At 36.2% G+C, this 20,607-nt stretch overlaps 1 protein-coding gene across 4 annotated transcripts in view; it reads right to left on the reverse strand.

Annotated features, from left to right (window-relative positions):
- LOC122064514 (serine/threonine-protein kinase 19) overlaps positions 1–20,441 on the reverse strand; it is a 21,418-nt gene extending 977 nt beyond the window's left edge. For 2 of the 4 annotated variants that reach the window (XM_042628220.1, XM_042628219.1), the window contains exons 1-8: positions 20,223–20,439; positions 18,245–18,318; positions 17,716–17,796; positions 9,993–10,085; positions 9,680–9,799; positions 2,919–2,990; positions 1,746–1,823; positions 611–811 (exon numbers count right to left, since the gene is read on the reverse strand). In XM_042628220.1, coding sequence (XP_042484154.1) covers positions 620–811; positions 1,746–1,823; positions 2,919–2,990; positions 9,680–9,799; positions 9,993–10,085; positions 17,716–17,796; positions 18,245–18,318; positions 20,223–20,316 — 804 coding nt within the window. In that variant the 5' untranslated portion in view covers positions 20,317–20,439 and the 3' untranslated portion in view covers positions 611–619. Of the gene's footprint in view, positions 1–610; positions 812–1,745; positions 1,824–2,918; positions 2,991–9,679; positions 9,800–9,992; positions 10,086–17,715; positions 17,797–18,244; positions 18,319–20,222 lie in introns of all 4 variants that reach the window. The other 2 variants (XM_042628218.1, XM_042628221.1) reach the window with 2 other exon arrangements.
- Between the last annotated feature and the right edge of the window lie 166 nt (positions 20,442–20,607).

The raw sequence follows: 20,607 nt of genomic DNA on the forward strand, positions 1-20,607 counted from the left end.
AAAAAAAAAAAAAAAAAGAGTTAGCTAATGCCTGGTCTGTGCAAGAATATAGAAATTTTCTCATTTAGCATCCCACAAGCTGACTGTGGTGACCATTATTCATTTTTCCATGGTGGGAGCATGGTAAAGCTACTCAAACACAGTTGGCTTTGGTTGGTGGTTCGGTCCTCTTGGCCCTTTGATGGTTGCTGGTTTGGATTTTGCTGCCATTATTTTTATTGTTCTTGTAGTTGCCTTTTGCTTTGATCCCTCTGGGTTGGCTCTCCCTTGTTGGCGTAAGCCTCCCCCCCCCCCCCCCCCCCATTTTCCACTTGTATTTTCTTTTCACTTTGAGTATAAATTTATTTATTCATTCAAGAAAAAAAAGCTACTCAAACACTAAACAAGAAAAAAACAAATGAATAGATAAGCAGAAGACCTATTACAACATGCTGTTCCAGATATAGATTCCATCATCTTGCATTACTTTCTAATGCTGCATGCTTCCTGGAATTTATTTTGTCTACTGCCACTTCACTGGACCCAGATATGGAAGGCCCCCAGAGAGGGCAGGAGAGAGAGAGAGAGAGATAGAGAGAGAGAGAGAGATAGAGAGAGTGCACTGTGGTACCTTGTATTCTCAATCCCTAGAGATACGAACAACCAAGCCAGTTGGGGTCTGGAGTGTTTTAAGGTGCCCAGAGCCAATTAGATCCCGAAGATGAAAGCGCATATCAAGTAGAGACATGCGAAGCCGCTTCTTCTCCAAAGGGGCAAGCAACATTTCTTTGTATTTCCTACGGTTAAGGAATGATAGGAGCTCTTTTCTTCCCTGAAAGAATAATTAAGATTCTTCACAATAAAGATATACTGGAAACAAAATTAGCTGGAAATCACCAGTAGATATCGGCTCTCATATATAAAGACCCCCAAGTAACAAGTAAATGTGGGTCGATGTTTGACATGGATACAGGGTGTTTAACATCAATACCACAAAACTCAACAAGCATACATGTCTTTGTGAGTGTGTATACATTTTTTTTCCCTGTATGCAACCATCCAAGAGTGGCTAGAAACATGCTTCTTCCAAGACATACTTTTTCCTGGGCCACCTCTTCCTTCCTCCTGTTTTTCATCTCATTCTTTGTTCTTATTTTTGAAGGGAGAATAATAATAATAAATTACACATGAAGTATCCACTATGACATGCATATCAGCAAGGGAAGTAACAAATAAGTGAAATTGAGACTAACAAACATTAAAAGCCAGAAGAAGGCATTAACCTCCTGGCCAGAAAATGAAACATAGCAATGTTCTACTTACGTGGCAAAGATCTTATATCCCTGTATGCTTACATTGATAGGTTACAAGACACCAAATCACATGCATTAGGCAAAAAAAATCATGAATCTGAATGGGGATGTTCCTTTCCTGTCATCATAATCTAGGACTACGTTAACCAATGAAATGTTTCTTATAAAAATGACCAAACTGTGAACAAAGCAAATCTTGTTTTGTTGCTCAACTCCTCAGTACAACCCACATGAAAGTTCAGTTCTACTAGAAGTGATCTAGATGATCGTCCATCCATATGTTGTTAGATACTCATTCATTCAAAGGGCCAAAAACAGTAAAAAAGTAGTGCAATGCATGTAAACTTTCACACATTTTGGAATCTAGTAGCCAAAAATTCAAACTTACCAGTTATTACGGGATCACAAATCTAGTTTGAGAAGGGAACAGCATAACCATAAGAAGATAAATACCTGAGAAAGACCCTTGAGTATTGAGCCAATATTTGGAATAGCAAACCAGTACATGTTCGAATCAATTAGCTGACGAGTCTACAAGAATAAAGAAACATCATAAAAGGAAAGAGATTGGCAAGCAACACAAAAGTGAAAATAACAACCTTCCATGGAACTGAGAAGAATTTTAAGAGATTGAGCAGACAACCAACAGCATTATTTAAATAAAATAATAATAATAATAATAATAATAATAATAATAATAATAATAATAATAATAATAATCAAAAGGACTAAAATTCATCATGGACATCACATAAGATCACCTCTAAGTTGCACTTTCCTGCTTTTTCTGATCCAGGCTGTAAATGATCACTGCATAGAATTGCGGGCACTCTCAGAGATACACTCCTTTGCAAGATTGACACTTGGAAGATAGAAGTGAAATAGGTTGATCAATGATTTTCATCTAGCCTGGACTTGAAGCCCCAGAAAAAATGAGTTGGTCAAAAAATTTCAAGTGGTTTGACATAAGCCACATAGCTAACCTTGTCCTCCTTGAATATGACTTGGTTATTGGTTTTCGTTTAAAAAATGGATGGAAGAATGCCAAGCTTCTCAAAAGGAAACCCACCAGTGGTTCCACTTGGAGAAAATTCTCACCATTTTCTTGGGACCGAACTCAACTTGGATGATAAGTTAGATAAAAGCTATCATGATCCCTGAAGGTTCAAACCATATCATAAAATTGTAACGAATCTCCTTTCTATGAGTATCAGAAAATTGATCCTTGGTTAGAAATTCATAAGTTACTGAGTTAAGCATCAACCTCTAGACGAATAAATTTATGAACCTTCCTAGATCTATCAAGTCTTTCCCTGTAGTTATCACACCCTTAAATCAAACTTTCAGTGTAAAATCAATAATCATAGAAGAACATAGAGCACACAAAAGATTTCTTTGTCCATTAAATTTGCAAAAGAAGTCCTCAGAAAGGCTAAAACCTCCAAAATACAAAATTCTAATATATAATATTATACCCTCCCTGCACAACGAAATTCTGTAGCCGAGTGGTGAAAAAACATGAATGAGCAACTAAAAAACCAAAAGCAAAGGTCAAAACAAAAGGATAAACCACATGGAATTCTAACAATAATGAGCTCAAACGGAAAAATTTCACTGTCAACTTACAAGAAGACCAGCATTGATCAAGAGAGAGATGTGTTCATCATTCACCATTCCCCCAAATGATAAGAGCGAACACTGCAATGCAACAAAGAGTACCAAAACTGTCAAAGGAAAACAAAGACTAGTAAATATTGAAAACAGGTGGATGAAGATTTCTCCTGACAAACTTTAATTCATCATGCCAAAAGAACAAAGATTGTGTTTACCATTTTTACATGATACAATTTTCAAAGCTTCATTCATAAAATATTAACAATCAAAATTAGAAAGTCTTATCAACAAACACAATCTGGTTCGCTTAAGCATAAGGGATCTCACAGTCCAAAGTAGCAAAATTCGTGGCCAACTAATATGAAGTTTTCTTTTGAAAATACAGTACAGAAAAGAATAAAAGCAAAATTTTTTCTTTCACTTCTACCCCTTTCTTCTTTAAATGAAAATGTTATTGCACTTAAAAGTCAAAGACTATAAATTGAACTTCTATAAGGAATTAGCAGGGTTGGGACCATATTGAATAGGCCAATACGTAGAGTATCGGCCAATATCGATACGATACAGAGTGGTACGATACTTATTTTTCAAAAGTAATTGTATCGACCGATACAGTCCGATACCGCTCCTTTAAACCCGCAAAACAGAAGCCGTGAGTGAGATACAAAACTGAGAGCAACCAAAGGACTTGGAAGTTTGTTTTTCTCTTTGATATGAGTTGGGAAAACATCTGACACAAAAAAACTCTAATCTTCACCATTTCAATAAGTTTTGGGAACTTATAGTATTTAAATCATGGACCGAAATAGATTTGTGAGAAAAAAACAGTAAGTTGCATATCTCTTTTATGTGCTCAAATAACTTTTTTGTTCTTACTTCTTTTCTTTCTCCTTTCTTTTTGAGTTATGCATCATTATATTAGGTAAAAATGACTCAAATCCTCGCATCAAGATGATATTTACATATTGCATAATAAAGTGTTATATGCTTAAAAACTGTATTTTATATCTATCATAAGCACATCCATGCATTTCTTGACCATTTGCATGCATATCTTTACGCATCTTGCATCTCTCCTATCGATACGAATTACGATACGTCTCTTAAAACCACCCCTTAGATACAAATATACAATACCTGATACCGATACTTAAATTCTTGGGAATTAATATTATCAAGAAGGGCAAAATGCATCAAGCTGGACACCAGTTTTAGCCATTCTTTTCTAGGAAAATATGATATTGAAAAAGTACTGCAGTGTATTGAATTGGACATCTCTCTCTCTCTCTCTCTCTCTCTCTCTCTCTCTCTCTCTCGCACACAACACACCACACACGGTGCATACATGAAAATACACAGAAGAAGATGGGATTGCGTAATCTAGGGGCAGCAATCGGGTGGGCTGGATTGGGTTTTGGTTAGGTGACAACTGAACCATTTCAAACCCACCCAACCCAAACCAATCCCTGACCCATTAAGCAAATGGTAACATCACCAAAACCCATTCCATCCATGGGTTACCAAGCCCTACCATCTCAACTCATCTGACCCATTTAATATTAAAATCAATGACTTTACTAATATTACTGACGTAGATCGAAGGAGGTGGAAGAGAAGAAGGATCAACAGTATCGTTCGAGCCCAGCCAATAAGCCACATCGAGCTAGCCTTAAAGCCACTTATGGTTCATAATGAATGGGCTAGGCTTGGCCCAATAAGGGCTTCTCTATACGTGTCACATAGGAGACAAAGTAGAATATTTCTTATTTAGTAGTAGGATGTGGCTGTTAGAGTGCCACATATTAGTTTCTATTTTAGAGACTTATATTTCTGTAACAGGGGTTAACTTATTAATAAAACAAGAGGGCAGCAATAGAGCCAGTGATTTTAGACCAAACTATTTTACGGCCTTGTGATTTGTTCTTCCTTGTGAGATGGAGGACTGCTGTGAGAAACAGTGAAAGCTCAGTGGGAAACTAGTGCTGCTGGTGGGAAACTAGCAAGGCATGAATGGGATGCTTGTCATATTTTCTTCTTTTCTGGTTCTAAAACAGAGGTAAGCAAATCAGTTTTTGCTCCAAGTAAAATACTTTGTTGATCTTGATTGATGCCTGTGGAAGCCATTTAATATGCTGCTGTTACATCTGTGAGGCTGTTACAAGAATACGGTTTCTGTTTGGATTTTTTTTATCTGAGACATTGAAGGTACTGTACTCATTCATCCAGCCATCAGATTGTTGTATATTTTTTAGGGTGTTCTTCTGTTATACAAGGTCTTCGTTTGACTGTAGTGTGAAACCAATTTGCCCTGTGGATTGTGGGCACTGCAAGTTTCTAAAATTGATCCTCAGTTGCTATTTTTGGGTGTTGCTGATCTGAAACACATAGCCATTGGATTGGTTTGGTCTTCATTTTTCACATATGTTAAACCATAGTTGTCAAGGCGTCGCCTAGGCGACGACTAGGCGTCCAGGCGGTTTGCTTGGGGCCTTGGCAACAGCCGCCTTGTTGCACTGCATGTCGCCTTGTGCTTCGGCACTTATTTATGCCAAATATCATTCAAGTAAATGTTTTTAATATTTGTTATTTCATTTACTTAATATATTATTCATAAATTAGCAAATACCCCCTATTTGAATCCAATAAAAATAGTTTAAAAATAAAATTCCAAAAGGATAAAAAATAACCCCCCCAGTCCAAGAACAAAAACAGGATTTTGGTTATAGGGATGATTTTAAACTTTTAAATGCTAGGGTTTTTCTCAATTATGAAAATTTTATAAATTCTATCATGTTAAAACATTGCTAAAAACCAAAAGTCCGGTAAAATAATATTTTGTTTTGATATTCATAAAATTATTTTCATTCAAGCGATTTTAACAATATTCGCGCACTTAAAAATAAGTTTGACTGAAGCATAACTTTGTCATTACAACTCAGATTTAAGTAATCTTAGACTTGTTAGAAAGCTGGTTTTATGTTATAACTAATACAAAAAGTCTAATGTAAAAATAAAATCATTTGACCAGTCAAACTTATTATAGAATAAGAGCATTTCTCTAAATGTTGATTTTTTATAACTTAATATGACTTACTGTTAATTTTTTATTATTTGATGTGGCTAAATATTGATTTTTAATGACTTGATGTGACTTAATCTTGATTTTTGATGATACAAGGTATATATAACTTACTAAATAATGTTAGAAAATAGGAAAAATAAAAAATAACACTTATTCGCCTTGTTCGCTTTAAGGCGGACGCCTTCTCGCCTAAGTGCTTAGACAACCCTCCACCGCCTTGGTTCGCCTTAGCGTCGTGACAACTCTGTGTTAAACCACTCTTGGAATGCTAGTTATGCTCAAGTTTTCATGTTATTCTGTCATATGGTTGCTGAGATATAGTATTGCTTCTAAATATGAGAACTAGTTTGATGTAGATAAATCACTTAATGGGGATATTTTATTGCAAATAAGCCTTGGGTTGTGTTATGTATGTGTTGGGCCTTTGATCCCATAGGTTTTCTTTGTAATGGGCCACTTTAATAGGCCTAAAATATGGGTAGAAAGTAGGAAAACGGGATTTAATTCATTAGCTTAGTTAGAGTCTTGTTTTGAGACTATTTCCTTTGTTATTTCAGTTTTTTAGTCAGTTTAGGATTTCCTATTAGTGAATGACTAGTTAGTTACTTACTCCATGTTGGAGTTTTAGTCTAGTCCTACTTGGAGTCTAACTCTTAGTTAGGTTATGACTGCTAGTCTGCCCCTCTTTATATAGAGGAGCTAATGTAATCTAATTTCTCAGATTTGAAGAATGATGAATTTAGTTAATGTTTGAGAGCCTGAGAGCTTTGGGTGTGAGATCCTCCTTCTTCCCCCTTTTTTCTTAGTGCGATTTCTCCCTCTTCCCTGCAACTCTGAGACCCATCTCAGGGAATTCATCCCTACCCCTAAGGCTTTCCCCATCATAGTTTCTATTTTATTACCTTCATCATAATTGATTCTGACCGTTGGATCTTCATAATACTTTGGGGATTGGAGTACTGCTGGTTTCCCTCCATGTATCTGAATTTGGGTTATTCTGAACCATAACTTAGGGGTTATAACTTATAGGTGATATTACACTGCTGGTTGTGAGCCATCTGATTCTGTTGTGTAGAGGATTCTGAAATCTACCATGCATTAGATTGAATCCGTTTGCTATCATATTGCCACACCCAACCCCATGGTTGCCACTGTACCACCATTGTCCTAAGCACAGGTCAATTTGATCATATCTGACCTAAAAGAGTTAAAAATTATCCCACACATTGTGCCAGCCATTTCATCACCCGTGTTAAAGCGGGTCAACCACCTCACACGAATGTGTAGGGAAAGAATAGGGCAAGCAAAGGTGAAATGAAGATTGTGATGGATTAGCGACTGCATCTTTGCAGATGAGACTTTGTTTTTCTGTAGAAGTTCAGTTAATTTACGGCTTCTGAAACCAGATTATTGTTTCTGAGAATCATTCTCTAAAATCTCATAAATTAAGGGAAAAGTGAATTTGGAGTTTTTAGGGAGAGAAGATCTGAGGGTTTCCGATGAATCATTCCCCTAGACTTTAGATATGGAGCTTTGCATAAAGCTTGAGATTCTGCAATTCATGTGTGAAGTGAATGGTTTAGGCAGAGATGAGATCTTTGGGGAAGAGAGAGCAGAGAGGAGGTTGGGAAAGAGAAGGGTACCAAGAGTGGGACTTACTTGTTGACCACTAGCACCCAATGACCCACCCAAGCCACTTAGTTTTCAGACGGGTTGAACCCCCAGCCCGCATAGCCATTTTTTATGGGTTGGGTGTGTCCAACCCATCAAATAGTGGGTGGGTTAGATGGATTCAAGGGTTGGGTTAGATTTTGCCACCCCTAACATAATCAAGGGACCGTTAGAATATATACCTATTTTTGTATTTTTCTCTTTTCCCTGATCTTTTACAGCCCCTATACGGCATGTCAGGATTTTGCTTGTAGACTTCCTAAATACCTTCATATACTACTGACATTCAAATTAGTTACAAAACTTTATTTTAGTGCTTGTATCCTTACTTATGTTCTTCCAGTTTTACCCTTTATTTAAAATCGCTTTTAACCGTGGATTCTGAATATACCTCAACTGAATGGAGTGGCAGAACAGGTTCTCAGTAGCCAATTCCAAGTAGCTGGGGTAAAGCGCAACTTGAATTGAGTTGTTTGCAATTTTCTCTTCTTTTTTTGGGGGGGTTGGGGAGGCGGTGGTTTATTGCATGTATTCTTCACCTTTTTCTTATTAAATGACTATTTTTAACATGCTCCACTGATTTGGTATTTTTTTAGTTTGTTGAGGTATACAAGTAGTATAATGGTCATAGGTGTATATATCACAGATCACAGGGGTAATTTTGTAAATATGTCTAGAATATGCTGTGAATAACGGTTGTGGGGTCAAGTAGGGGATTTGTCTCTCTCGATTCCCTCATTCTTTCTTCTCCCTTTTCTCTCTTCTGACTTCTTTCCTTTGGCCCTCTTTGTTCTCTCTTTCTCTTGTTTTGTTGCACTCTGAAGTCTTTAGCAAGGTTTCAGTTTTGAACCTGGTTTTGACCAGGCTTGAAAGTAAATATTTTGCATAACCACGAAATTTCGGTCAGGTTTCGGTTGCTGGTTTCAATTGATGGTTTCAAGGCCTAGATGGCCAAATTTGTTCTCAAAACTTCTAGGAAACCCTATTTTAGGCCCTTTAAACATAGTGTAACCCTTAGATTGTAAAATGCATACACAATGGTAGTTTAGCTTCGGACCCTAGTTTGGTAGTGTATGCAGTACATTGTACGATGCTGTATACACAAAATTTAGTACTGGAACACACACAAATCAATTAAAATAAATGAAATATGCTTTAGGAATGAATAAACATAAAAATTGAAAACATTTCATGATTACCAAATGTTATTCATGGTTCATTACAAAGATAAGGGAGTGATTTGGCAAAAAATTACAAGAACTGAGGTTTTCTAGGAGGTTTCACTCTTTGGAGTCAAAACTAGTAAAACGATACCAAAGCTCGAAACATGGTCAAAATTTCATTGAAGCTGCGAAAAGTATGCATTTTATACAAAGGGTTTGACCGAAACGACCCAGAAATCCTAAACATGGTCGAAATTTTTCTAAAACAGCGAATTTTCAGTCGAAACATTGCAATCTTCAGTATTACAGGCTGTTTCTTTTTGACAGCTTGCAAAACCAGAATATTTCCATTGGTTTCACAAAATTTCGTCAAAACCTTGTACTATGCTCTTAAGTGATGATCTGATATTGTAACATCATACATGATTATTGGTAATAACTGATACTTTCTGGGTGTAGCAAGTAACATGTGCTCCTTCCGTTACCAAATTGACTTGTTTGAAGAAAACACACATTGCGTCTTCCCAATTAAGCTCCACCACTACAACAATTTATCCCCAATTCTACCCATTCTAATATTTCCCACTTGCCTAGTCTTTCAAGTTAGTGAGCTATGATTAAACAATTGACAAAGGAAAAAAATATATCCATTACAACAAGAAAGTAAATTATGTTGCATAGGGAAGAGACATGACCCATGTTTGCCGTGAACAGAATGAGATCTAGATGTATTATCATATAAACATTACAAATTCTCAAATGGGACTTTGAAATTTCAGCATTATGAAAAGAGAATTAGGACAGAGCCAAACAGATCAAAAAACTAAAAGAAGCTAGATAACATTAAAATGACTCACCAGTTCTTCATGTTCTATACTAGGCTCAAGCTTGGAAGCAATAACATATGTCTTGAACCATTCAAAAACAGCAATTTTGTCCTGGTTTTTGGCTTCCAACCGCCTCATCACAAGACCTATCTATTCACAGAACAAGAAGATAGAGATTTATCATAACACTCCCAATTCCTGAAAGATTTTAAAACTTTCCACAAAAACATGAGACTAAGAAACCAAAATTTCCATACAACGACAAAACTTGAAATGAATAAAAAACAAATGTTCTATTGATAATTAGTCAATTAACCAAATGGATTGAGTAAAAAGAACAAACCTGGGCCAAATAATCATCCATGAACATTACGGCATTATCATCTTGCCCAGTATTTAGCTTGAATACCCGCAAAACTTTCTCCTCCTTCAGTGACTGCAAATATGAGAAAGAAATACCACATCCTACGTCCATTATCTCTGATTTAGCAAACAGTAAACAATTGTAGATACATAGTCTCATATCAGTCATGAATATAGAAGAGAAAATGCAACAATCCAAGAATTACCTGGACATAAGTTCCAGTAAATCTCAAAAACCAAAAATAATATCCCAACATTTTCAAGAACATATTAGCTGAATATATAGACTGAAATTTCATTTTTCACCCAAACATGAATTCTGAGGTTGTCCGTATTTCCCTTAAGAGTCTAAGACCAAAAGCAGTAACTCATTCAAAGGCAGGACACGGAAGAAAAAATAAGATAGGAAGAAACAATAGAAATTTTAATCCAAATGATGTCTGCATATCTAAAAGGTTGAAGGCACATGCATACCAAAAGCCTATAGAGTGAAGGGCTAGAAGAGCATTGGGGTTATGGTAGTTGCATACTTTGACTATGGGAACAATTTCTTTGAAAATATTAAAGATATACTGTTTATAGGAAGTGGGATTTAACGTGACATCTATTCATAATTCATTCACTTGTTACAATCCAACTAATTAGGACATCCAGTGGTGCAGAATTGATGGTGTTGAACCGGGTTGACCCTTTGGGCAATCTCAACCAAGATGAACCAGGTCCGATTGGATTTTTGGATTCATTAGGATCTTTAGGATTTTATTTCATTTGGGAAATATTTGCAATCTTTTATTTTGAGTAGCTGTTAGTCAATTAGGGAGTTACCAATTTGAGTTTTATTCTGTTTCTAATTTCATTAGTTAGAACTTAGAAAGCAAATTAGAAGTTGCTATTTCAGTCTTAGATTTTTATCAGGCAAGTTTTAATTTGAGTTTATTATATAAATGCATGTAACCCAAGTATTAGACAAATTTTAGAATGATGAATTGAATTGAAGGTTTTAGTGCCAAGTATGGTGCAAGACGTGTGACCCATTTCCTCCCCTCTTTGTGCTTTTTTTCTCTTCTCCTCCTGCAACTCTGAGTTCACTCAGGGATTTTTTCCCTTTCTCTACAGGCCCCCCATCAAGTGGTATCAGAGCCGAAGGATCCCTTTGACTCTACTGAAACGCAACTCCCTTTCACCTCCCACAGTAGCCCCCAACTCTTCCCTTTCCCTAACGATCTCCACTGACCTCCTCTTTTTTTTTTTTCCCCAAAATCTGAGTCGACACACCCTCTCCATGGTTCTGCCAAAAAAAAAATCTTTCTTACCCATCATTCCCAACCCACCACCCCCTTCTGCAACCAGGGAAAAAAAATAAAAACCTCTTTTCTTCTTCTTCCTTACTTTTCCTACTGTAATTTTCCTCTTTTGGGGTTACTCTGTTCTAGACTAACCCAACGGCCCTTCAGTTGGATCAAAACCCTCTCGAACTCCTTCTATTAATTCTGAAACTTTGAGCGAAGCATGTATTAACCTGGGCAATCAGAAGTCCTGTGGTTTTGGTGGCTGAAATCCCTCTCACAGAGGATACCCACCTGTCATTCATAGTGGAACCTACTACTGTCGCTGATTCCTTGTTTCAGAAATCTGCACTTTAGCTCTGTCTAATCTCTTGAACTACAATGTTCTGGAGCAAATCAGCAGGCCTAGGCAACCACGGATCTGGGGATTAAGAGCAGGATTTCAGTGAAGAAGCAGCAGAGAATTGAGAGAGAGCGAGAGCCAAGGTCGAACAAAAAAACACAAGGAGTTCCTACCTGGTTCAAAACTCTCGCCTAGGGTTTCTTTTAATTTATCTTTCTTTTTTTTCCCACCCTGCCCTTCCCATTATTCTTTTCCTTTTGTCTAATATTAATTTCTGACTTCCAAGTTTACCCCTCCCATCCCATACGTGACATATTCTTGGGATTTTGTAATTCAACCTTCCATAATTACAATTGTGCCATTGCCTTTATAAACTTCAGTTTATTTACCAATTTGCCACTCCTCTTATTTGAGCCTTCTATTATTGCCATGGATTCCTTTATGTTCAAATTTCGAGTGCAGTTGCCCAATGGAAAGTTTGCTAAATTGTTAATTGATGAGAGACTAGATGACAATTTTATCTCCAGATCTGTGGTGGATATGTTAAAGACCAATTAGATCATTTTTTAGTCGGAGGATAATGTAATTGTTGAATTTTTTGTTCCTCCTTATTACAATGGTGCTTTTTGTGAAGTGTTTGACTCACCTCAGTGCATCATTAAATTAGGTCATGGCTGGTTGGAACAACGAGATGGTATTCTTGATCGTGACAACAATGTGTGCACCCTCCAGGCTTACTACATGGGTAAAAAATTTGATCTTCATGGATTGGTCAAGTCAAAGAAAGTGATACCCCCAGTACAACAAGTTGAACCCGAGGCATCAACACAAGTGGAAGACTATCCTATTGTGGAACCGATGACGACAACAGAAAGTGAGGAAATTGGGGATCAAGCAATGAAGGACATCAATGCAGTGCCACTTATTCACCATCATAAATTCGTTATTCCCTATGATTTTCCGGACTTGACTGCACCTCTAAAGCTTCACATCATGGATTCGTTCATGAGTTTTTATTGTTATCATTCTTTAAAACTCGTGGACGAGTTTTTCTCAACATCGGGGGAGATGTAAAATTGATATTGTTGAACCGAATTGACCCTTTGGGAAATCTCAACCGAGATGAACCAGGTCCAATTGGTATTTTGGATTCATTAGAATCTTTAGGATTTTATTTTATTTGGAAAATATTTACAATATTTTATTTGGAAAATATTTACAATATTTTATTTTGGGTAGTTGTTAGTCAATTAGGGAGTTACCAATTTGAGTTTTATTCTGTTTCTAATTTCATTAGTTAGAACTTAGGAAGCAAATTAGAAGTTTCTATTTCAGACTTAGATTTTTATTAGGCAAGTTTTAATTTGAGTTTATTATATAAAGGCATGTAACCCAAGTATTAAACATATTTTGGAATGATGAATTGAATTGAATGATTTAGTGCCGAGTATGGTGCAAGACGTGTGACCCCTTTCCTCCCCTCTTTGTGCTTTTCTTCTCTTCTCCTCTACAACTTTGAGTTCACTCAGGGATTTCTTCCCTTTCTCTACAGGCCCCCCATCATCCAGTTTCAAGTCTAGGCATCTAACTAGATGGGAGTAGTTCAGTGTTCTTATGTGCTTTGGGAAATGGACTGATTGACTCACGCATAAATCAGGCATTACTAGCTAGTTGGTCATGTAGGTTTTCCTACCAACATAATTGTCACGGCGACTAGGCGAAACAAGGCAGTCAAGGGGGGAAAAATTAAGGCGACACCAGCAAGGCTCAAAGGCATCACCTAGACGACCAAGGTGCTAATCTAGATAGCTGCCTCTGCCTGGATACCTAGGCGATGCTTCAACAACTATGCTAACCAATGAATTAAGACAAGTCACAAGGTGCAACTAATTGATCTTTATTTTCTCTGTGTGTGCGTGGATTCTCAGTAGCATATTTGTCAATGCGCCGCCTAATAAGCGCCAATGCATTTTTGCATGGCCAAGGCATGCTCATGCCTTTTCGGTTCCTGAATGGTGCCCACCTTGGTCAACAAGGTGCTGCCTTGTCTGAAGTGGTTAGGCTTGTGACATAGGAAGCCATCATTTTGCATTATACAATTTTTATTTTTTATTTTTATTTTTTTTATGTTATGCAAGTTGATGCTTTCTTTGGCTTTTTAATTGGTTTGTGTATATGACTTAGATACATTGTCATACGTGTGATCATATATTTTTATCAAGAAAAATGAAAGAAATATTTCAATCCTCATCTTAACTACTCCATAGTTATCAAGGCGGCAAGGCGACCAAGGCGTTCGAGGTACTGCCCAACTTCCTTGGCAATTAGGCGGCCGCATGGTGTCGCCTTGGTGAACAAATCATTCTAGTGTTCTTTTTTTATGCAACCATTTTATTTGGCACAAATAGAATATTAAAAATTATAGTTCTACTTATATGCTAAATAAATATTAAAGAATCATACCAATGCAAGATATTCATCAGAAAAACAAATCAACAAAGTGAATAAACTCAAAAAATCATTAAGCCACATAAAGTCATCAAAAATAAACATTAAACCACATCAAATCATCAAAAATCAACATTAAGTCATATCAAATTATCAAAAATCTACATTTAGAGAAATGTTTTTGTTCTTTAATAAGTTTGGTTGGTCGAATGATTTTATTTTTAGATGAGACTTTTTGTATTAGGTATGGCACAAAACTAGTTTTCCAACGAGTCTAAGATTACTTAATCTGAGTTGTAATGACAAAATTATGTTCCGGTCAAACTTATTTTAAAGTGCATGAATATTGTTAAAATCTCCTGAATGAAAATAATTTTATTGATATTAAAACAAAAGATTATTTTACCAGACTTCTGTTTTCTAGCAATGTTTTACCATAATAAGATTTATGAAATTTTTAAAATTGAGAAAAACCCCAGCATTTGAAAGTTGAAAATCGCCCCTACGACAAAAAATTCAGTTTTTGTTTTCGGACTCAGGGTTTGCCTTTTTATCATTTTTTAGAATTTGATTTTTAAACTATTTTTATTGGATTAAAATATGGTGTCATTTGCTTATTTATGAATAATATAGTGCAACAAGTGCCAAAACAAGAGGCGACATGCAGTGCAATAAGGCGACAGTAGCCTAGGCCCCAGACAATTCGGTCATATGACTATCCTATTAAATTTTCCTTTAAGTTTTTAAAGGAATATGTCAATCACACAACACTCCAGATGCATCTCTCCACTTCATCGATCATATTTAATTTTTTGTATAACATTATCCTCTATTTCTGCTTTTTTATTTAGGATTGAGTTGAGATACCTAAAAAAATCACTTTGTAGAATCTCCATCCCATCAAATTTTATAAACTCAATATCTGTCCTAGTGTAAATAAAAGTTACACACCATATGCTCTGTTTCCATTCTAATCAAGGATCGAGATCTTGTTTTCAGACTTGGTTTTGGCTAGGCCCGAAACTGAGACATGTGGGATCTCGTTTCAAGGTTTCAGCATTGGGTTTCAATCCTAGGTCTCCCTAGGTTGAAATCCAAGGTTGAAACTTAGGGTTTTGTTCTGGCCCGGGCCAAAACTGATACATCTTAGAGATTTTGGTTAGTTACAACCGAGATTTAGTTCCATGGTTCTACTTATCTTAAAAGCTTTTGATTCCAAGGTTGATCTCCATAACTCTAACTTGGCATTAATCTCTGCTTCTCTTTTATCCACTAAAACAATATCATCGGCAAAAAGCATACACCAAGGTACCTGATACTAAATGACTCTGGTTAAAATTTATGATAAGTGCAAACTTAAAAGGGCTTAAAGCTAATCCTCGATGTAACTCAATTATAATTGAGAATTTACTACCTCGACCCCCTCACAGATCTTACACTAGTCGCCATATCTTTAACCATGTCCACATACACACTTGAAACACGTCTCTTCTCTGGTACTTGTTAAATTACCGTCACAAGCTTTTTCTAGGTCAATAAAGACCATATGGAGCACCTTCTTGCAATCTCGAAATCTTTTCATGAGTCTCCTTAGTAAATAGCTTCTGCCATGGGTATTCCTAACATAAACCAAATTGGTCTCTCCAATAATAGTTTTCTTGTCTTAGGCGAGTTTCAATAACTCTCTTATTTCATAGACCATATCAGACCCACATTGCTTCTCCTCCATTCATCTGGCAATTTCCTTATGCTCATAATCTTACTAAACAAACTAGTTTGCCAAGATAACCCATTGGCTAAGATAAACCACAAATTCCTAAGCTCTACCACACTTCTATTGAGACCCATCTGGACCTGGTGCCTTGCCAACTTTCATCCTCCTTAAAGGTGCTTTTATTGCAGGTACCCTAATTTTTCGTATATATTTAGAACATTTGGTGTCTTGATGAGTAATGTAGTCTTCTAGGACACTATTACTTGAAATGTTTTCATTTAGTAGGCTGTAGAAATAATTTTTCCATCTCTCCTTAATGTCATCATCCCTTTTTAGTACTTTATCATCTTCACTTTTAATACATCTAACATGATTGAAATCTCTACTCTTTCTTTCCCTCATTCTAGCTATCTTCTAGATAGCTCTTTCCCCTTATTTTGTGCTTAAATTGTTATAAAGATCTTCATTTTCTTCACCCTTACTTTTCCCACAATTTTTTAGCTTTATTTCTGGCAAATTTATCTCTTGTTAAATCCTTTACATCTTTAGACCTTTGGCATGTCTTAAAACTAGCTTTCTTAGCCTTAAATGATGCTTGAACCTCATCATCCCACCACCAGGTCTCCCTATCCTTTCGATTCACCTAGGACATCACAGCAACCTTCTTAATACAAGCACTCATCTTATTCCATATCATATTAGTGTCTCTATCAAAGTCCCACCTTCCTCATTCGACCATTTTTTCAGTAAATGATTTCAAGTTTTCTCCTTCTAAGCCCAACACCTTATCTTGGGGCAAATAATCTCACCTTTCTTACGAATCAGCATATTGAGACACATATCCATGACCACTAATCTACGATGTGTAGTTAGGCTCTCCCCTAGTATAACCTCACAATCCTTACATAACAAGCTATCAGATCTTTTAGTTAGAAAGAAATCTATTTGGCTACTATGATGCCCACTTTTGAAGGTAATTAAATCTAAATGATCCTCTCTCTTTTCAAAGTAGGTGTTTACTATGGATAAATCATAAGAAACAACAAAATCTAAATCTGAAGTCCCATCCTCATTCTTCTCTCCAAAATCATATCTTCCATGTAAACCATCATAGCCTCTACGATCTCTCCTAAAATGTCCATTAAGATCTTCCCCTATAATAATCTTTTTTCTTTGACTAACACCTTGCACTAATCCATCCATGTCTTCCCAAAATTGTATCTTACTACTTTCATCCAATCCTACTTGGGGAGCAGAAGCACTATTTTTAATTACACCTCGTTCTCCAACACAAGATTGATGGATATAATCCTATCACCAAATCTTTTAACATCCCCCACATCATTTTTTAACTCTTTATTCACTACTATGCCTACTCCACTTTTATTATTTTATCCGCCTATATACCAAAGTTTAAATTCATTAAACTCCTTAGCTTTTTTACCTTTCCATTTAGTCTCTTGAATATAAGCTATGTTAATCCTTCTCCTAATAACATCTATCAATATTAGACTTTTAGTCGTTAAGGATTCTATGTTCCCAGATGTTAATCGAATCCTTCGCTTTTGGACTACCTGTCACTGCATCCTGGTGTGGAAACGGTGCATCGCTTACAAAGGATGCCCTACAAACCCTTGTTCACTATTAACTACACTTGGGTCAAAGTGTAGCGCGATGCTTCTGGGGATGCCCTGACACTAGGTTGAAAATATGTTCTAGGATCTACGTAAAAAGGTTTTGGACAGAAGCTGGACATATTAGGTATCTTCAATCTCCAATTACATATTCAGACACAAGAAATGCACCTCTATAAGTATCAAGTACAAGTTAATTTAAAGTTCGTTGGATCATAAATAAATGGAGGAAATTAAATGCTCAAGCAATTACTTGAATTCCAATGGATGGATCAAACCTCTAATTCCCTATCCACCTGTGTTCTGTCTTTTACGCTGCTATACAATTGTGAACGTAAAATGAAGGGCTGAATTGAAGCCTGAGGATAAAGATACATAAGAGATGGTCAGGTAAAAAAACAAAATTTTAAGGAGAGAGAAGGTAAATGAATTGAATTCTAGGCAGTGATAAATAATCAAACAGCTTTCTACATGTGCTCGTTTAATGGAACAATACAGGGTTAGGAGACAATTGTAATTTAGTATAATATAAGATAAAGTAAGCATTCTAAGGATAATATTCACACCACCACCATTGGATTTTCCGATGTAACAGTTGCTATGGTTTGTTAGGTTAATTAATACTGAACCATGAACAAAGATTTCTATGAAGAAATGTCAGCCTCAGTGGATTTCTCCTGTATCAATTTAAGAACACACACACACACACACACACACATATATATATATATATATATAGTTTAATTTGGCTTCTTAATCATTGGGATATTGGAAGAAAAATAATCACCAAAGGAGTAAAACACTAACCTTATCAATTTGTGGAAACTGAGCACGCATTATTCTGAGAGCTATCAATGTATCACTAAATGTGAGAGTGCTTTCTGCATTAACAGAAACATATTAATGAATGGCACAAGTAATAAAGTGCAAAGACAGACTAAATTTTAAAATATTGAAAAGAAAACACTTTTAAGATTCTTTAAGCAGGTCATTATGGCAAAGGGTCTCAGAAATTCCAAAGAGGCCTATAGCAAAGGTGTTGCAGAGACACATATGCGTGAAATTGGGAGCAGATTACAAGAATGGACAAGTTCCCATGATGTTTCATGCACTTACAGGATGATAGTCGCTCTCTCCATCTCACAACACGAGAGATGCTTGCAGGCCTAAATAAGACAAAGTCATGCTCACTTATATAGGAGCCACTCCATAAATAAAAAATGAAGAACCCATTCACCCATACCAAAATTTTCCATTTTATAACTCAACTTCAAAAGTATACACTTGGAAACTGTTCATCCTTAAAATATTATACTCTGCCCCTTCTCAATGCTGTGCTTCCTCCAGGCTCTAGTAACCATGGTTTTAAGGATTAGCCAATACTGATATGTATCACATGATCCATATTGGAATTTTCCCAAGGATGATAGGATATATACATGTCCAGTGAATGGATTAGAGGACTTAAATAGGATCAGCTAATCCAACTTGGAATCAAATTGGTTGTACAAGTGAAGGTTTCAAAGATGGAATGGAGACCTATTTTAAGCGTTTTCTCCCTGTTAAACAAATTCTCTTGCATTAAATTGATATATTTTTTTTGACACACACACACACACACACACACACACATGGAAACCATTACCCTAAAATATCACTCTATCCCAGCCCAAAGGTTTGTTGCCACTGATACCATGGCTTTAATGACTGGGCAATTTTGATTGGGTCACCAGAGGCCAACACAATTTATGTAAGTGGATGAGTGTATCAGCAGACTGAATTAGGATAGCTAAACCAGCTTAGGACCTAATCGAGCAAACCAGAAAGCAAAGAGTTTCGAAAACTGAGCCCAAGGACCTACTTTTTTCATGCCTATAGATATTTTTCTGTGCATTATTACCCCAGTAGACAATGTCCAGCACTGAAGCTAGGAAGGGTTTCAACTCCTTTTTCCCTGTAAATCTTCATAAAGAACACTTGAAAGATGTGAATTATGTATCTTTCATTTGATGACTGCCTAAAAATTGTGAAAATGCTTTAATATTATGGCAAAAATTTAAGTGAAAGTACAAACATTATATTTTAAATTTTAAGAGCTGTGAAATCTGAATGGTTTTTATTTCCTGGAATCTTTAAAAGGATATATTAGATTATTACTCATGATTTCAGGAACTTTTTCATATTTTCTTCGGAAATTTTCTGCCCAGGATTTGTGTGGCATGTATTTTCTTCACATCTAACATCTTCTCACCAACTTACTGAAAAGAGTTGTTGTTTTCATCAGATCCCAAAGGATTACAAAGCATGAACATTGTCCAGCTTTAGATTTCTTCCAAAACAATATGCACCACATGCACATTAACAATCTACGCATCTCATAGCTGTTATGGACTTAACCAATACACAAAGAACTGTAGGACTGATGGAACGCATCAAATAAAAAAATCACACATCCATCAATTAAGTATTGAAAATAGCATATAATTCACAATTAATTTACAGAAACATAGTTCTATTCACTACATAGTCATTCTAGTTCACGCAATATGTGCATTACGTCTAAACTTCAATTAAGGTTGTCAAAGAGATCTCTTAGCTCTATTTCAACGGAGTGGATTCAAATTCTATCTCCGACCAAAACCTCCTAGTACCAAAAATAAATAAATAAATAAATAAAATAAAAGTGCCGAATTCAAGTATGAATTCGATCAAGGAATGTTCAGGTTTCTCAAATTAGGGGGAAAAAAAAAATCTAAAAGTAAATCAAACGAAAAAGCGACTTCACCGAGTGACGAGGATTCATCTGTTTCTCTACCCTCCGCTTCGATCTCTTCATCTCTTTGGCGTTTCCTCCCGCTTGATTTTGAATTCTTCTCCATGATAGCTGCCTTTCAATGCAATTCACCTCCGAACGGTTTCGCAGATATTCGAGCTTTCGGTAGATGCGAAAGAGATGTTGGTTTCCCTGTTCTCCTTTTCCTTAATTTCCCTGTAGCCCCTGTGCCAAGACACCATGAGAAACGAAATGACAATCCCACCCCCATAAAAAGCTAAAATCTCACCATATTGATGCTTCTACTAGTGATTTCATTGGCGAATTTGCTACTGTAGAGGCCACGCTGCATTTTAAGGAACCTTTCCCGATTATACTTGAAAAAACCGCTTACCGG

Source organism: Macadamia integrifolia, unplaced genomic scaffold, assembly GCF_013358625.1.
Source record: "Macadamia integrifolia cultivar HAES 741 unplaced genomic scaffold, SCU_Mint_v3 scaffold1675, whole genome shotgun sequence".
Classification (NCBI taxonomy): Eukaryota; Viridiplantae; Streptophyta; class Magnoliopsida; order Proteales; family Proteaceae; genus Macadamia; species Macadamia integrifolia.